Consider the following 15,911-nt stretch of genomic DNA (forward strand, 5'->3'; position numbering starts at 1 on the left):
CAGCCTACCACAAAAACGGGAAGAGGGAGAACCATGTACAGTGGTGCCTCGCAAGACGAAATTAATTCGTTCCGCAAGTTTTTTCTTCTTGCGAGTTTTTCGTCTTGCGAAGCACGGTTTCCCATAGGAATGCATTGAAAATCAATTAATGCGTTCCTATGGAGACCGCTTGCCAGGCTGGCGGTGCGGAGAAGGGCTTTTCTCCCCACCGCAAGCCTTCAGGACAGGTCCGGGAACAGAGGGGAAGGCGCGCAGCGCTTCTCCTCTGTTCCCGGGGCTTGCGGTGGGAGGAGGGTTTTTCCTCCCCACCGCCAACATTCAGAACAGCATTCTGAATGTTGGCGGTGGGAAGGAAAACCCTCCTCCCACCGCAAGTCTTCAGGACAGCCTTCCCAAGCCTGGCGGCGGGAGGAGGTCTCTCCGCCCCACCGCCAGCCTTCGGAGCAGCCTTCCGAAGGCTGGCGGCGGGAGGAGGTCTCTCCGCCCCACCGCCAGCCTTCGGAGGAGGTCCGAGGACAGTGGGGAAGACACGCTGCGCTTCCCCGCTGTCCCGGAGATTTCCCTATGGGCTTTCGTCTTGCGAAGGAAGCCCATAGGGAAATTCGTTTTGCGAAGTGCCTCCAAAACGGAAAACCCTTTTGTCTAGCGGGTTTTCCATCTTGCGAGGCGTTCGTCTTGCGGGGCACCACTGTACACCAAATTGAGCTTCTTAGAGGAAAGATGGGATATAAAGGTATTAATAAATAATATATAGTACTGCCTCTGAGCCTGCAAATACCCCTTATGACTAGTAGCCATTGTTAGAAATAATATAGTGTCACATCTAAAAGCAGCAACTACTGCCATATCATTCAATCCCATTCCTTAATTAAACCCGATTCCAAACTCCCCTGTTCTCCCCCAAGACAATAAAAACACACATTACTTAGTCATAGCTTTAATGATAAGATTAAAGGTCCAAGTGTTTGAAACAAGTATTTCATCTCAACTACTGACATAGGTTATGCACAAATCCCACGCTCGACAGATTACTCGTGGGATAACAAAGCAACGAGTGAGACACCAACTGTTTGCAAGGTCTTCAGCGAATTGGATGGAAATTCTCCAGAACTTCTGCCATGCGTTTCTTTTCTATAAAAAGAAGAAGAAACACTGTTTAAAAAAGCCTGTTCACATTACATTTAACGAGAAAAATATTTCAGTGAAAATAAGGCAAGAACTATCCTGCCCCCAAGCAAATGCAAACCTCTAAAATCATGCAGAACGACAAAACGGACCAGGAATTCTGTGCTAGGAACCCAAATTCTGCAATCAGGATCTACACAGGGAGAGCGCTGCTGGAGCAGACCTAAGGTTCATCTTGTCTGGCCCTCTTTTTGGAGACCAATCAAATGCCTCTGGGAAGAAGTTCACAGGCAGGGCATGAAGGCAACAGCTTTCCCTTATTGTTGCTTCCTCTCTCGCAACTAGCATTTAATGGCATATTCTCTCTGAACCGGGAGGTCCCACTGGACCACTGCAACTGACCAAAGCAATGGTCTGAAGTGATCATGTGACTCAAGGGTAGGCAAACTAAGGCCGGGGGGGCTGGATGCGGCCCAATCGCCTTCTCAATCCGGCCTGTGGACGGTCCGGGAATCAGTGTGTTTTTACATGAGTAGAAAGTGTCCTTTTATTTAAAATGCATCTCTGGGTTATTTGTGGGGCCTGCCTGGTGTTTTCACATGAGTAGAATGTGTCCTTTTATTTAAAATGCATCTCTGGGTTATTTGTGGGGCCTGCCTGGTGTTTTCACATGAGTAGAATGTGTCCTTTTATTTAAAATGCATCTCTGGGTTATTTGTGGGGCCTGCCTGGTGTTTTTACATGAGTAGAATGTGTCCTTTTATTTAAAATGCATCTCTGGGTTATTTGTGGGTCCTGCCTGGTGTTTTCACATGAGTAGAATGTGTCCTTTTATTTAAAATGCACCTCTGGGTTATTTGTGGGGCCTGCCTGGTGTTTTCACATGAGTAGAATGTGTCCTTTTATTTAAAATGCATCTCTGGGTTATTTGTGAGGCCTGCCTGGTGTTTTCACATGAGTAGAATGTGTCCTTTTATTTAAAATGCATCTCTGGGTTATTTGTGGGGCCTGCCTGGTGTTTTCACATGAGTAGAATGTGTCCTTTTATTTAAAATGCATCTCTGGGTTATTTGTGGGGCCTGCCTGGTGTTTTTACATGAGTAGAATGTGTCCTTTTATTTAAAATGCATCTCTGGGTTATTTGTGGGGCCTGCCTGGTGTTTTTACATGAGTAGAATGTGTCCTTTTATTTAAAATGCATCCCTGGGTTATTTGTGGGGCATAGGAATTAGTTCTCCTCCCCCCCCCTAAAAAACATAGTCCAGCCCACCACATGGTCTGAGGGATGGTGGACAGCTCCACAGCTGGAAAAGGTTGCTGACCCCTGATGTAATTACTTGGCAGGAGATTCAGGACAGCTTCTACACAACCAACTGCAAGTCTAGAAGTCAGTGATGCATTTGGGATGCATAACATATGGGGCACACAGTCAGAGCCCCAAGACAAGCCATCAAATGGAAATTTGTTCTTGCTCCTTCTCCTCCAGCCTACACATTCCTCAGCCGCTCTCTCTGCTTCTTAAAGAGGGAAAGGATTCCACAAGGCCTGACTCGATGCTCTGAGGTCCAAACTGGCAATGGAGATGGCTCTGCGGTATTCTGCAGCGCTAAGGCTGCATGACATCAAACATTCACACATCACAGAACTGATGGAGTGTGCATTATCTTCTCCCGGCATTCTAAGACGAGCAGCAGAAGCAACTGGACCTCTTCTGAAGGCCGGCGGGGGGCAAAAGTCTTTGCTCCCCCCCGCCTGCCTTCCCGGGATAGCGGAAAAGCGCAGTGTGTTTCTCCGCTATCCCGACGGCTTTTGAAGGCAGCTGCCAACCCCCAGCATTTTAAAAGCCCCCGGGACAGCGGAGACTTCTCTTTTAAATGCTGGCGGAGCTTGCGGGCCGAGAGGTGGGGAGAAGGGCTTTTCTTCCCACCGCCAGCCTTCAGAACAGCCTTCTGAAGGCTGGCGGTGGGAAGAAAAGCCCTTGTCCCCCCCCCAGCCTTCAGAAGAGGTTGGGGGACAGACTGTCCCCGGACCTGGTCTGAAGGCGGTTTCCATAGGAACGCATTGATTGATTTTCAATGCATTCCTATGGGAAACCGTGCTTCGCAAGACAAAAAACTCGCAAGAAGAAAAAACTCGCGGAACGAATTAATTTCGTCTTGCGAGGTACCACTGTACTTGTAAGCAGGATAACAAAGAAAGAAAGCAAACCCTATGTAAATCTACCTATCCTTAAAGGTTTAGCTGTTGTGCCCCCATTGCACGTGCTGCTGCACAAGGGGACAAAGCCGGGAAACAACATGCCCTCTTTGTGGTGCCACCCCACACCCTGCCGACAACGAATTTCGTTATCTTTTTCTATGTTTTGTGTTCCACCAGCAATTCAAAACATATGTTTTTTATAGAAAGCTTTTCATTATGTTGTTTTTAATATCTATATTGTAAGTGCAAGGTCTATTTTTTTGCTCCTTTTCGTTTGATAATTTGTTGTCAATCAACTTGTCATTTTGTTCCATAATCATTGTTGTTTCAATGCTTGCTTTCTATATTTTTAAGCCGCTATGAGCAACACCTGAAGGAGCGTCTCCACCCCCATCGTTCTGCCGGAACACTGAGGTCCAGCTCAGAGGAACTTCTGGCGGTTCCCTCCCTGCAAGAAGTGAGGTTAAAGGGAACCAGGCAGAGGGCCTTCTTGGTGGTGGCGCCCGCCCTGTGGAACGCCCTTCTTTCTGATGTCAAGGAAATAAACAACTATCTGACTTTTAGAAGACATCTGAAGGCACCCTTGTTTAGGAAAGTTTTTGATGTTTTGTGGGTTTATTCTTATTCTTATTCTGTTGGGAGCCGCACCAAGTGGCTGGGGAAACTCAGCCAGATGGGCGTGGCATAAATAAATTACTACTACTACTACTACACCATTGTGGAGAAGAAAAGCAGAGTATAACTTATTTAGCGCAAATAATACAGCCCTCAACACGTATGTTGTATGAACTAGCCCTGGATTTTTTGGGAAGATGGACAGCAGAGAACTCTCTCTTTCACCAAAGCTGCCTTATTTCACATATATCTGAACAGCAGCCTCACAGAACACATTCTCTCTGAGATTTGGGGTCTTCCACTGCCACATTCCCATACAGAAAACATAGGGAGGTACATTTTACTCCATACAAACCAGTGAAAAGGGCTGGAACTCTGATGTATGGTTCACTCAGAGGGGTGTTTGGTTACTTTCCAGGGAGAGGTGGATCAGCTTTGAACACTCTAGCATGGCTGTCTTTACTTCCCTGGAGAGGCCTTTCCTACACTTTGAGAACCATGGATAGGGGTGCGCATGCAACATATACAGTATGTGTGCAAGCACTGCTTTCCTACACCCCCTGGTGGCATTTCCGTGCAGTAGAACAGGGCTGTTAAAAGCCACTTGCTTAGTCGTTGAACAGCAAGCAAGACTTGCTTGTAGTGGACCTGAAAAAAGTCTTACAACTGTGTGGGGACAAGAAGGTTTAAATCTCTGCTACCGTTGTTCTGATATCACATCATATATCCATGGGAGCAACGGAGGCGCATACCCAACAGCTTATCACAAATGTACCTTTTCCCTTAAAGTCCTCAGGATGGTGCCTTATGTATTCTGAAAGTTGTCTATCCTTTAAAGCATATTCGTAATTGGCTCGCTTACAGAGGTAATAACCTAGATAGAAGCCAAGAGATGTGACCAGGACTTGGCGATGGACTCCTGGAATAGGACAAAGAGAAAAAGGGAGGAAATGGGGGAGAGCAGGGGTAGCAGTTTAACAGGGTGAACGGAAACCTCCATGAAGCATTTCGCTCCATTTTATTTTCAGTTGAGCTGAGCACAATCTGAAGTGTTCATAATTCGGCAATGCAGCACCAAATCTGAAAATGTGCTCAAAGGCAGCAAGCGCCGGAGATAGTAAGAATTGCTTAATTCCCTTTTGACTGGAATTATTATTTCTCAAGAACTTGAGCTATCAAATCATGGAATCAATGGGGCCCTCCCTATTCCCCACATCTTGTCTCATGGAGAAACTTCATCCCTGCCCACCCTTTCTACTTTTCAACAGGAAGACTCCGCTTCGGCAGCTGCCACCCCAGAGCATGCGCAGAGTTGTGATTTCCCTCGCACCAAACCCTGAGTTGTGAGGGCAGCGACCCCTCCCCCCGTGCGACCACCTCCACTCGGGCCATAGGAACCAACTCCAAGGGGGCCAGGTGTCTTTGCCCATCCCACCCACCCCCCATAATTAAATATTTGAGGGGGGCTGGGGCCGCCAAAGTTAACGGTCACTGCCATTCAAATGGGGTGTATGTGTGTTGCTCCCGCAGTGTCAGATTTACGTATAAGCTAAACAAGCTGTAGCTTAGGGCCACACTCTCTTGGGGGCCCCCCAAAAAAATTTAAAGAAAAGATACCTGGATGTACATTTCCAAAATATAAGATAAAAAGCAAATAAAATAAAACCTACATCCAGCAACAGTGTTTTGCGTTGTGTAGGCTCCTATGATGTAAGGAATGGGTCCCGCCTGCTAGCCTGCTCCCTAAAACATCACTGGCTTGCTCCTTTCTATATATAGGATGCCTACATTCTGCATGGACTGGTTATATGGCAGTAGGTGCAAATGGCTTGAGATACCTATTAGGTCCATAAATTATTACCTAATAGCATATATTCAACACAAAAAACCAAGGACAATTTTGTTGTTGACAAAGGACAGCTGGACATATAAAGGGCCCGATTACCTTGAGTAGCTTAGGGCCTCATCAAACCTAAATCCGGCCCTGGGTGCCCCTCACCCGCCCCAATATTTAATGCAGGTTGGCCCCGCTGACTCTGACCATGCACAGAGTGATTTCCTTGGATGCCCTTTTGCACAGCCCAGGGAGACTTTTCTTCCCCTGGAGGCAATCCCCTCAAACCCGAGCATGCGCAGAGCGGTTTCCTCGCCACCAACCACCCCTCCCCTGAGCATGCACAGAGTGCATTTCCTCAGGAACCCTCCCTCCCTTCCCGCCGGCCTCGACCCACCCGTTCTCAGGACGGGCCTCTGTCTGATGGCGTTCTCCAGCAAAACGCTGATCCAGCCCAGGAAGCCCAGGTAGACCGAGCCCCTGTTGAACAGCCGCGGGGGCGGGATCGACCGAGCCTCGTCTGGCAGCCGGAGGTACAGCGGCGACGGCATGGCGGAGGCCGGGGACAAGGGCGCGCAGACCCAGCAGCAGCAGCAGCAGCAGCAGCGGCGCCGCTCGGGGAGGGCCTGGCTTCAAGGGCAGGGGGAGGTCCGCCCCGCAACACCGTCCCCCGCGACTCCCGGCCCGCGACGCAAAGGTTCCGCGGCGCTTTGGTTCCCCCGCCTCGGAGCCAAGGGCAAGGGCGGTCCCTCAGCGACGTCTTCCGCCGCTCCGCATTGCACGCGGCCAGCGACGCGGAGGTTCCGCGGCTATTTGGTTCCCCGCTTCCTAGCCGCCCTCGCAGGGCCGGATTTAGGATTGATGAGGCCCTAAGCTACTGAAGGGAAAGGGGCCCTTTATATGCCCAGCTGTCCTTTGTCAACAACAAATGGTCGCTGTTTTTTGTGTTGAAAATATGCTATATGGTAATTTATGGACCTAATAGGTATCTCAAGCCATTTGCACATAACAAAATATGTATTTTATCAAAGTACTTGTGGGACTGAAATACAGTTAAGAAGTATATTAATAGCAAAACGCAATTAAGTGAGGACGTGGGTGTTGCTGTGGGTTAAACCACAAAGCCTAGGACTTGCCAATCAGAAGGTCAGCGGTTCGAATCCCCACGACGGGGTGAGCTCCCGTTGCTCGGTCCCTGCTTCTGCCAACCTAGCAGTTCAAAAGCACGTCAAAGTGCAAGTAGATAAATAGGTACTGCTCCAGCGGGAAGGTAAACGGCGTTTCCGTGCGCTGCTCTGGTTCGCCAGAAGCGGCTTAGTCATTAACCCACAGCGCCACCAGCGTCCATATACATACATAAAATCAGTTAAAATATGTGAATCATACATATATATATATACACATATATACATACATAAAATCAGTTAAAAGTTTGAAGACTGCAAGCACGCCAGGCTCCTGAGGTTCACAGAAACTGGTATTCAGCATTGCTGGAAACCATCACTGAAGTCAATAATGGCTTAGAATCATAGAAATGTAGAGTTGGAAGGGACCACAAGGGTCATCTAGTCCAACCCCCTGCAATGCAGGAATCTCAGCTAAACCACCCGTGACAGGTGACCATATAACCTCTGCCTAAAAGCCTCTAAGGAAGGAGAGTCCATCACCTTCTGAGGGAGTCTGTTCCAAATTCGAACAGCTCTTACCATCAAAAAGTTCTTCTTGATGTAGTTGGTATTACCTTTCTTGTAACTTGAATCCATTGCTTTGGGTCTTGCCCTCTGGAGCAGGAGAAAACAGCTCGAGCCATCCTCCACAACAGGCCTCTAGATCATGGGTTGGCAAACTAAGGCCCGGGAGCCAGATCCAGCTCAATTGCCTTTTAAATCTGGACCACCGATGGTCCGGGAATCAGCGTGTTTTTACATGAGTAGAATGTGTCCTTTTATTTAAATGCATCTCTGGGTTATTTGTGGGGCCTGCCTGGTGTTTTTACATGAGTAGAATGTAATTCATTCATTCCCCCCCCCAAAAAAAATATAGTCCGGCCCCCCACAAGGTCTGAGGGACAGTGGACCGGCCCCCTGCTGAAAAAGTTTGCTTACCCCTGCTCTAGATATTTGAAGATGGCTATATCTCCTCTCAGGACACGGGTGGCGCTGTGGGTTAAAGCCTCAGCGCCTAGGACTTGCCGATCGAAAGGTCAGCGGTTCGAATCTTCGTGGCGGGGTGCGCTCTCGTCGTTCGGTCCCAGCGCCTGCCAACCTAGCAGTTCGAAAGCACCCTTAAGTGCAAGTAGATAAATAGGGACCGCTTACCAGCGGGAAGGTAAACGGCGTTCCGTGTGCTGCGCTTGCTCGCCAGATGCAGCTTTGTCACGCTGGCCACGTGACCCGGAAGTGTCTGCGGACAGCGCTGGCTCCCGGCCTATAGAGTGAGATGAGCGCACAACCCTAGAGTTTGGCAAGACTGGCCCGTACGGGCAGGGGTACCTTTACCTTTACCTTATATCTCCTCTCAGTCTCCTCTTTTCCAGGCTAGACATATCCAGCTCCTTCAACCTTTCCCCATAAGGCTTGGCTTCCAGAGCCTTGATCATCTTGGTCGCCCTCCTCTGCACACCTTCCAGCTTGTCAACATCCTTCTTAAATTATGGTGCCTAGAACTGAAAACAGTATTCCAGGTGTGGTCTGACCGAGGCAGAATAGAGTGGTACTATTACTTCCCTTGATATAGACACTAGACTTCTGTTGATGCAGCCTAGAATAGCACAAGCTTTTTGCTGCTGCATCACAATGTTGTAGTTTACACCAGAGGTGGGCAGATTCCAGCCTTCTACAATTTTTTTTTTACTTGAACCTAGTGGTCTACAAACCAAAGCTAGGTACCACTGAGCCTCTTGGGCTTGCCAACTGGAAGGTTGGCGGTTCGAATCCCCACAACGTAGTGAGCTCTTGTCGCTCTGTCCCAGCTCCTGCCAACCTAGCAGTTCGAAAGCACACCAGTGCAAGTAGATAAATACAGTGCGGGGTGTGTGTGTGTGTGTGTGTATTTGATCCCCTGCTAAATTTGCCCATTTGCCCTCTGATGAAGAAACGACCAGTCCATAATTTTAATGGTAGGTTTATTGTAGCTGTGAGAGACAGAATAACAACAGGAAAACCCCCAGAAACCCAGAAGACAAAAGTCAGAGATTGATGTGCCACTCCTGGTTAGCTTTCTTCAGTCCAGCCTAAATTAGGTGGAAAATGTTGTTTGGTTGTTGTGAGTCAATTACCCGCGACCCGCGTAGGGTAAATAAGACACAAGGACACATGTATTTTAGGTTAATGGGCTAAAGAAGGCCAATACTTTATTGGGTACACACAGCATGAGAGTGGTATTGGCTTAGGCATTGGATCAAACAACATACCGTATTTTTCGCTCTATAGGACGCACTGGACCATAGGAGGGGGAGAACAGGGAAATTTTTTTTTTCTTGTTCTCCCCCTCTAAAACAAGGTGCGTTCAAGATTCATTCACCCAAAGCCTCAGGAGAGCAGCAGGAGTTCCCGCTGCACTCTGGAGCCTTCAGGTGGCTACCTTGGAAGCTTGGAGAGCAAGACTCTCCTGGCTTCAGCAAAAGGAACCTGAAGCCTTTGGAGCACAGCGCGAGGTCCTGCTGTGCTCCAAAGGCTTCAGGGATCTTATGAGGCTGGGGGGGGGGGGGAGGAGCAGCACTTCCCCTCAGCACCAGCCTCACAAGCTGCTGATGTGGGAACAGCTCCTGCTCACAACACCTCCCCTCTGGGAGGGGAGGCTTTGTGAGTCAAGGACCTGCAACAGGTAAATAAGACACAAGGACACATGTATTTTAGGTTAATGGGCTAAAGGAGGCCACAACTTTATTGGTTACAGCATGTGAGTGGTATTGGCTTAGGCATTGGATCAAACAACCTATATATGACCCCACAGGACACATATTCCAATGCCTAACCCGAGCCAATGAGGCTTGCCGCCAAATCCCCTCACAGCTGCAACCAATCCCTAATGCTAGATATCGGCCAACCACACATCATCCACAAATGAACGCCATCGTCTCTAAACAGGGCCACCTCGCTGAATCTGATGTCAACATGCTTGATCACATGGCTGTTAATAAAACACAATTTGCGGGCCACCACACGATTCAAGAGTTTCCTGGATTTGTCGATGGCAACGACTGCCACGCCAAACTCTCTTCAGAAGGGAGGACCAAAACAAGGTAGACTTTGGAAATAGAGCAGCAAGTTCGTGTAAGTCCTTTTTTATGTTCAATAACAAGTCCAAGCTCTTCCTGAAGGCCAAGTCGTTTCTCCCCAGCTGAATGATCAGGATGTCTTGAAATCCAGGAAACTCTCACTTGCAGGCAGTTCCAGGTTGTTGCCCAAGCCGCAATCTTTGGCTTGTTCCCAAGCCCAGTGGACAATACTGTGACCGCAGATCCAAACTTGAATGTTAGAAGAAGCTGAGGGTAAGAAAACAAGAACAGGTAAGTGGTTGCGTTCTAAAAATTCTTTCGTATGTACCCTTTGAATGCACCTGACTTCTAGTGGCCCAGTTCCTTGATTCTATCTGTTGGGTGGCCTAAATGGGCGGCCATTGCGGGCGCCCCAATCCTGAAAGAGTCGGCAACATATTCCTTTGCAGGGAAACCACAGACATCAATCGCTTTGCGCAATACTCCTATGAACTGATGCCTCATCAAGCAGGAACCATCCTCGTGTATGAATAAAGGGCCACAGCCAGGAGGTCTAAGATATAAGTACCGCCTAGTGTCTTTTACTGGGCATGGACCCTGGTTTTTGGAAGCAGAAAGTCTGATCGGGACACCCTTTCCCTGTTGGTCAGTTTTTGACCGCTGAATGCATATTATTAACTCGGAGTTGGATAACTGTATGTCATTTAAGTGGAGGCCACGAGAGGAACCATCTGGTTGGGCCTCAGACACAACCTCCCCAACGCTCAGGGCTCCGAAGGCGGCAATGGAGAATGCCGCGGAAAGCAAACGTGCTTCATATTTTGACCAACATATTGACCTAAGTTTCTGACGTACCAGGCAGAGGAGATCAAATGTTACCAGCTTTCTGCTCTCGCCATTTTCAAGTTGGAGTCTGCCCCAGCCCTTAATTGCTCTACGAACGATAAAATCAGTGCAAGGGTCAGCTGAGAATATAACTTTGCTAAAAAAGCTGATGGCAGCCGAATGGATTCTTAAGGTTTCTGCTGCACACCCCAAATTATGCAGGTGCGCTAGGTACTGTAACACGTGATCAGTAGTGGGTGGGATATTGGGGGCAAGAGCTGAAACCTTGGACCTGAAATCCCGGAAATCGCACCAGGCTTTCTTATACGACCTGAGAGTAGAAGGTTCCAGTGAGGCTAATACTCCCTTGATCACTTCGCATTTCCAATGCTCCAGAGGTGGTCCGAGAAAGGTTCCGGCAGCTGCTGGGCCGAAGATGCTAAGCGGAAGCAGTTCATCTGACTCCTCATCCGTATCCCGCGATCTAGACTTCTCGTAAACGTGTTTCTTCTTGGAGCGTCTCTTCCCTGCCGGCTTATCTGTTGTGGTGGGCTGTTGCTCGGCTGATGCCTGAAGCTGCACCTCCTCTTCATCATTGATGTCAGACTCAGGAAGCTGAACCCCTGGTTGCGAGCTCTGAAGAAGACTAGAAGAGGACTGAGACATAGACATGTTATTGGGTGGAGCAGAAGCCGATCGACCGGTAGCACGTGTTGCTGCTGACAAAGCGCGGGACATTCGGAACCTAGCACGAGTCTGTGCAAGTTGATTAGCTAACATAGCCTGCGTACTTGCGCTTGCAAATTGGGATTCGTTAAATAATGACGCAGATGTCCCAGGCAGCTCACCATCAAAGGATGGGGCATCAGGCGCCGTGTCAGGGATCAAACTAGGAGAAGGGGAGGACCTTGGCGAACGGTTAGCAATACGTTGTTCAAAATCATTCATGAAACACTTGAAAGCATTAAATAATTGAGAAATGGTTTTAGGATCAGAATCTTCGTTACGCGACTCCCGATTGCTTGAGGTAGGGCGCTTTGCCTTAGAAGTGGGATTCTTGGCAGGAGTTTTCCTCTTTGGCGCCATTTGGAAACAGTTACACAGTGCTAAACAACACTATATACAGCAAAATGCAGTAGTGTGAATTATACTTGTCTCTCTCTCTTGTTATTGATTGATTGGCCTTTGTTATTTATTTTTTAATTTAAAATTATTTATTTATTTAATTTATTATTATTATTATTATTATTATTATTATTATTATTATCTTTTATTTATTATCACTTAAGGCTAGCCCTATAAGCCAGCCTTAAGGAAAATGCAGCAAAACTATGCCAGCAACAACTTAGATAAATTAGCTGCGAAAGCAAAACCAAATTATTAAGACAAAATAAAACCCTGTAAGACTGGCAAATGCGCTGCAGCACACAACAGCCAGCTATCAGCAAGCCTTAATTAACTTAGCCCCAATCCCAATTTAAATACGATTAATGCAATATAATTCTAGAACCCCTAGTTAATTTAAACTCAAAACCAAGTGAAATAAATTCGCAGCTGTTACTTAGCTCGGTGTTGTTTCAGGTAAACTTGCGACTGTTAACAGAGCTCCAAGCTGCTAGAAAATAAACTGGAGCCAAAAGGTTTGTATGTAAACCTTAAAATGAAAATGAACCAAGATCAATTGTAGCCAAATCAATTCAAAATAAAGTGATCCAAAGGGAAGCAAGACATAACCCCCCCCCCCCAAATTCAAGACTCCGGTCCTATGAACTCTGAAGCCTTGGCAACCCCTGATAATAGGGCAATGGGGAAAGCAGGCTAAACAGTGGCAGTGATTAGGACTACTGGCAAGGCAACTGGAGAGCAATTAAGCAATTTTGGATAACAAAGGATGCAGGAGCAAGTCAAACAAAAGCAGCCCTGATGAGATGTAGGGCAAAGGGCGCTGGAGGGGAAAGCACCCCCGTTCAGGCAATGCTCCTTGTTAATATGACCCCCCGACGGCTCCCCACAGCCGTAGAGAATGTTTGGAGGAAGAAGCCCCTTTGCTGAGAGAGAAAGGCCCTAGCAAATAAGAAATCGCACCAGTAAGGTTGAAAAAAGGTTGGGGGCGGGGAGGCTGAGAAAGAAAAGGGGGGGGGTTTCGAAGCCCACCAGGATTAATGGAGCAAGCCAATGAAAAACCCCAGAGGAACCTAGAGAGGCAAAGTAAAAAGGAAAACAGGCACGCTCTCTCTCTTCTGAAGGGCAGGGGGAAGCCGCGGCAGGGGAAATCCCAACAAATGACGCAAGAGCTGGGTGGGTGTCCGTGTAGGATAGGTGTGTAGGTATGTTGATATGTATAGTATAGGTAGGAATTATATAGAGTAATGTAGGTATGTTTAGTGTTAGGAAAATAAGGTAGTGGGTTGTGTATGTGTATTGTGTAAATGTATAATAATAATAATAATAATAATAATAATAATAATAATAATAATTTATTATTTATACCCCGCCCATCTGGCTGAGTTTCCCCAGCCACTCTGGGCGGCTCCCAATCAGTGTTAAAAACAATACAGCATTACATATTAAAAACTTCCCTGAACAGGGCTGCCTTAAGATGTCTTCTGAATGTCAGGTAATTATTTATCTCTTTGACATCTGATGGGAGGGCGTTCCACAGGGCGGGCGCCACTACCGAGAAGGCCCTCTGTCTTGTTCCCTGTAGCCTCACTTCTCGCAATGAGGGAACTGCCAGAAGGCCCTCGGCGCTGGATCTCAGTGTCCGGGCTGAACGATGGGGGTGGAGACGCTCCTTCAGGTATACAAGACCTGTTGAGTTTCTGTTAATTGGTTCTCATGGGAAACTTACAGATTCTGGCTTCACACAATTAACTCAAGGCAGTGTCAATTTACTCTTGGCAGAAAGCCAAGGTCAGCTTGACCTAGAAACTACTTACTCTGATTGGTTAACGACCAGCACTCAACTCTGTTATCTAGGGATTGCTAGCACAGTGTGATGTGGGGTGTGTTAGGAGTAGGAGTGCTGTGTATGGTTGAGAGAGAGAGAAAGAAAGGATTTATTTTGCTTTGTTTTGTATGCAGAAACTCTGCTGGTTTTATTTTTTCCTTTTAATAAATCCTGTAAATAGTTATTCTGAGTCTAGCTGACTAGTCATTTCCACCTCAACTAGCTTCTTCGCTGTGCAGGAAAACTCTGCTACGTTTGGGCTAAAGCCATTAGTGCTATGCCTGACACTTCAAAGTTCCATGAGGTTATGGGTATTGTGCTGCCAGCCTGAGTTGTGGTGGTGTCAGCATCAACGGCGTTGGTTCCAGTAGTTCCAGAAGTTGTTGTTCCTGTTGGTGCAGCAGATGGACACTGGCTGGTTCCTGACTGTGGTGAGCTGGTGACGCAGCGGACACAAGGACAACAGCTGCAGCGTGTGAGTGCTGGGTGCTGTGGTTCCTGTTTTCTCTCTCGGTGGTCGTGAGTAGCTGGTTCCGGGTTCCAGGGACATCGCTCTCAAGATGGCCTCACAACCAGTTCAGATGGCTTTTGAGCGTCTGAATGACTCCAATTACTTGCTGTGGTCGGAACGCATGCAGGCAGTGCTGCAGAGGGATCGTCTCTGGCAAGTGGTGAGTAAGTTTCCTGCGAAGCCTGATGATGAGGACCTCGATAAAGACCAAAGAGCAAGGGCCACAATTGTCTTGGGGCTGGAAGATTCCCAGTTGCCGTATGTGAGGGGAATCAAGACAGCTAGAGGTGTGTGGCAAGCACTTAAAGAACTCCATGTGCGTGAGACAGCGGTTTCCAAGCTGTTCATTCGCAAGGCATTGTACAAGGCAATGTTACAGCCTGGGGTTACAATGCAGGAACACCTACACAGTTTACAGTTTGCTGCGCTACAGGAAAGAGACTGTGCATTAGACCAGCAGGAGAAGGTGGCTATTATTTTGGGTTCTCTCCCGGAAAGCTGGGATAATTTAGTTTTGTCTCTAGAAGGCATACAGGAGCGTGATTTATCAATCAGTTACGTTACTGGGCGTTTGATTGAAGAGTGGCAGAAGAGGCAAGAAAGGTCGTTTGCTGCAGAGGCTTCTACATGTGGGCGGTTTGGAAGGAGTTCTCATGCCGTGCCAGGGGTGAAGCAAAAGCAGCGTACCGGTGAGGAGTCAGCGTTTGCTGTTAGGCGTTGTTTCCGATGTGGGTCTTCAGCGCATCTAAAACGACAATGTCCTGAGTTGGTCAAGTCTCAGCTGCCGGTGCAGGAGCAGAGACGAGATCAGCAGCAGCGGAAAAAGAAATTCTTCAAACGAAAACAGTCGGCTCAACTGGTGACTGCCGAGGTCAAGATTGCTGATGAGAAACAAGCTGTCTGGGTGGTCGATTCGGGAGCATCTCGGCACATCGTAAATTCAGATGAATTGATTGTTTCCAAGAACTCAGCACAGCGCAGCCAGGTGGCTCTAGCAGACGGAAGTACTTCCGAAGTGATTTCGGGGGGTGCAGTTTTTGTTCCTTGTCTTCGTGAATGCCTGCAAAATGTACTTTGTGTGCCTTCATTAAGGAGCAATCTGATGTCTGTAGATTGTTTGCTAAAAGCTGGGTTTAAAGTGCATTTTGAAGGAGACAGTTGCATTATTAAGAAGGCTGGTGAGATTTTAGGCACTGCTAAGTCAGAGGGAGGCTTGTTTTGGCTTAAAGCAGGATCTCAAGTTGCAGCAGTAGTCAGTAAATCTCAGCCTGCAGTGAATAACAAAGCTATACATGACAACTGTGTGCACTTATTGCATAGGAAAATGGGGCATGCTTGCTGGAAAAGTGTACTAAAAATGTCAGAATTGGCTGATGGGGGTAATTTAAAGAGTTGTAACAAGTACCTTGATTGTAATGTTTGTAAAAAGGTTAAAACCCACAGAGTCTCTTACCCCAGAAGTGACAGAGTTAGTGAGTCACCGCTACAGCTGGTTCACATGGACGTAATTGGTCCATTTGCTGTAAGCAGGGGTGGATCGCGTTTTTCATTAACAATTGTGGATGACGCCACGCGTTATTCTTGGGTTTTTCCCATGAAGAATAAGGGTGACGTGTTCACTAAGTTTAAAGGC

At 47.6% G+C, this 15,911-nt stretch overlaps 1 protein-coding gene across 1 annotated transcript; it reads right to left on the reverse strand.

Moving 5' to 3' along the window:
* Positions 1-921: 921 nt before the first annotated feature.
* NDUFC2 (NADH:ubiquinone oxidoreductase subunit C2) lies at positions 922-6,393 on the reverse strand. Its single transcript, XM_053385158.1, has 3 exons — positions 6,171-6,393; positions 4,715-4,858; positions 922-1,131 (listed from the first exon to the last, which is right to left on the reverse strand). Exons 1-3 carry the CDS (start codon positions 6,322-6,324, stop codon positions 1,082-1,084), a joined length of 348 nt encoding a protein of 115 aa, XP_053241133.1. The 5' UTR covers positions 6,325-6,393; the 3' UTR covers positions 922-1,081.
* Positions 6,394-15,911: the final 9,518 nt, after the last annotated feature.

The sequence above is a fragment of the Podarcis raffonei genome, chromosome 4 (genome assembly GCF_027172205.1).
Source record: "Podarcis raffonei isolate rPodRaf1 chromosome 4, rPodRaf1.pri, whole genome shotgun sequence".
NCBI lineage: Eukaryota > Metazoa > Chordata > Lepidosauria > Squamata > Lacertidae > Podarcis > Podarcis raffonei.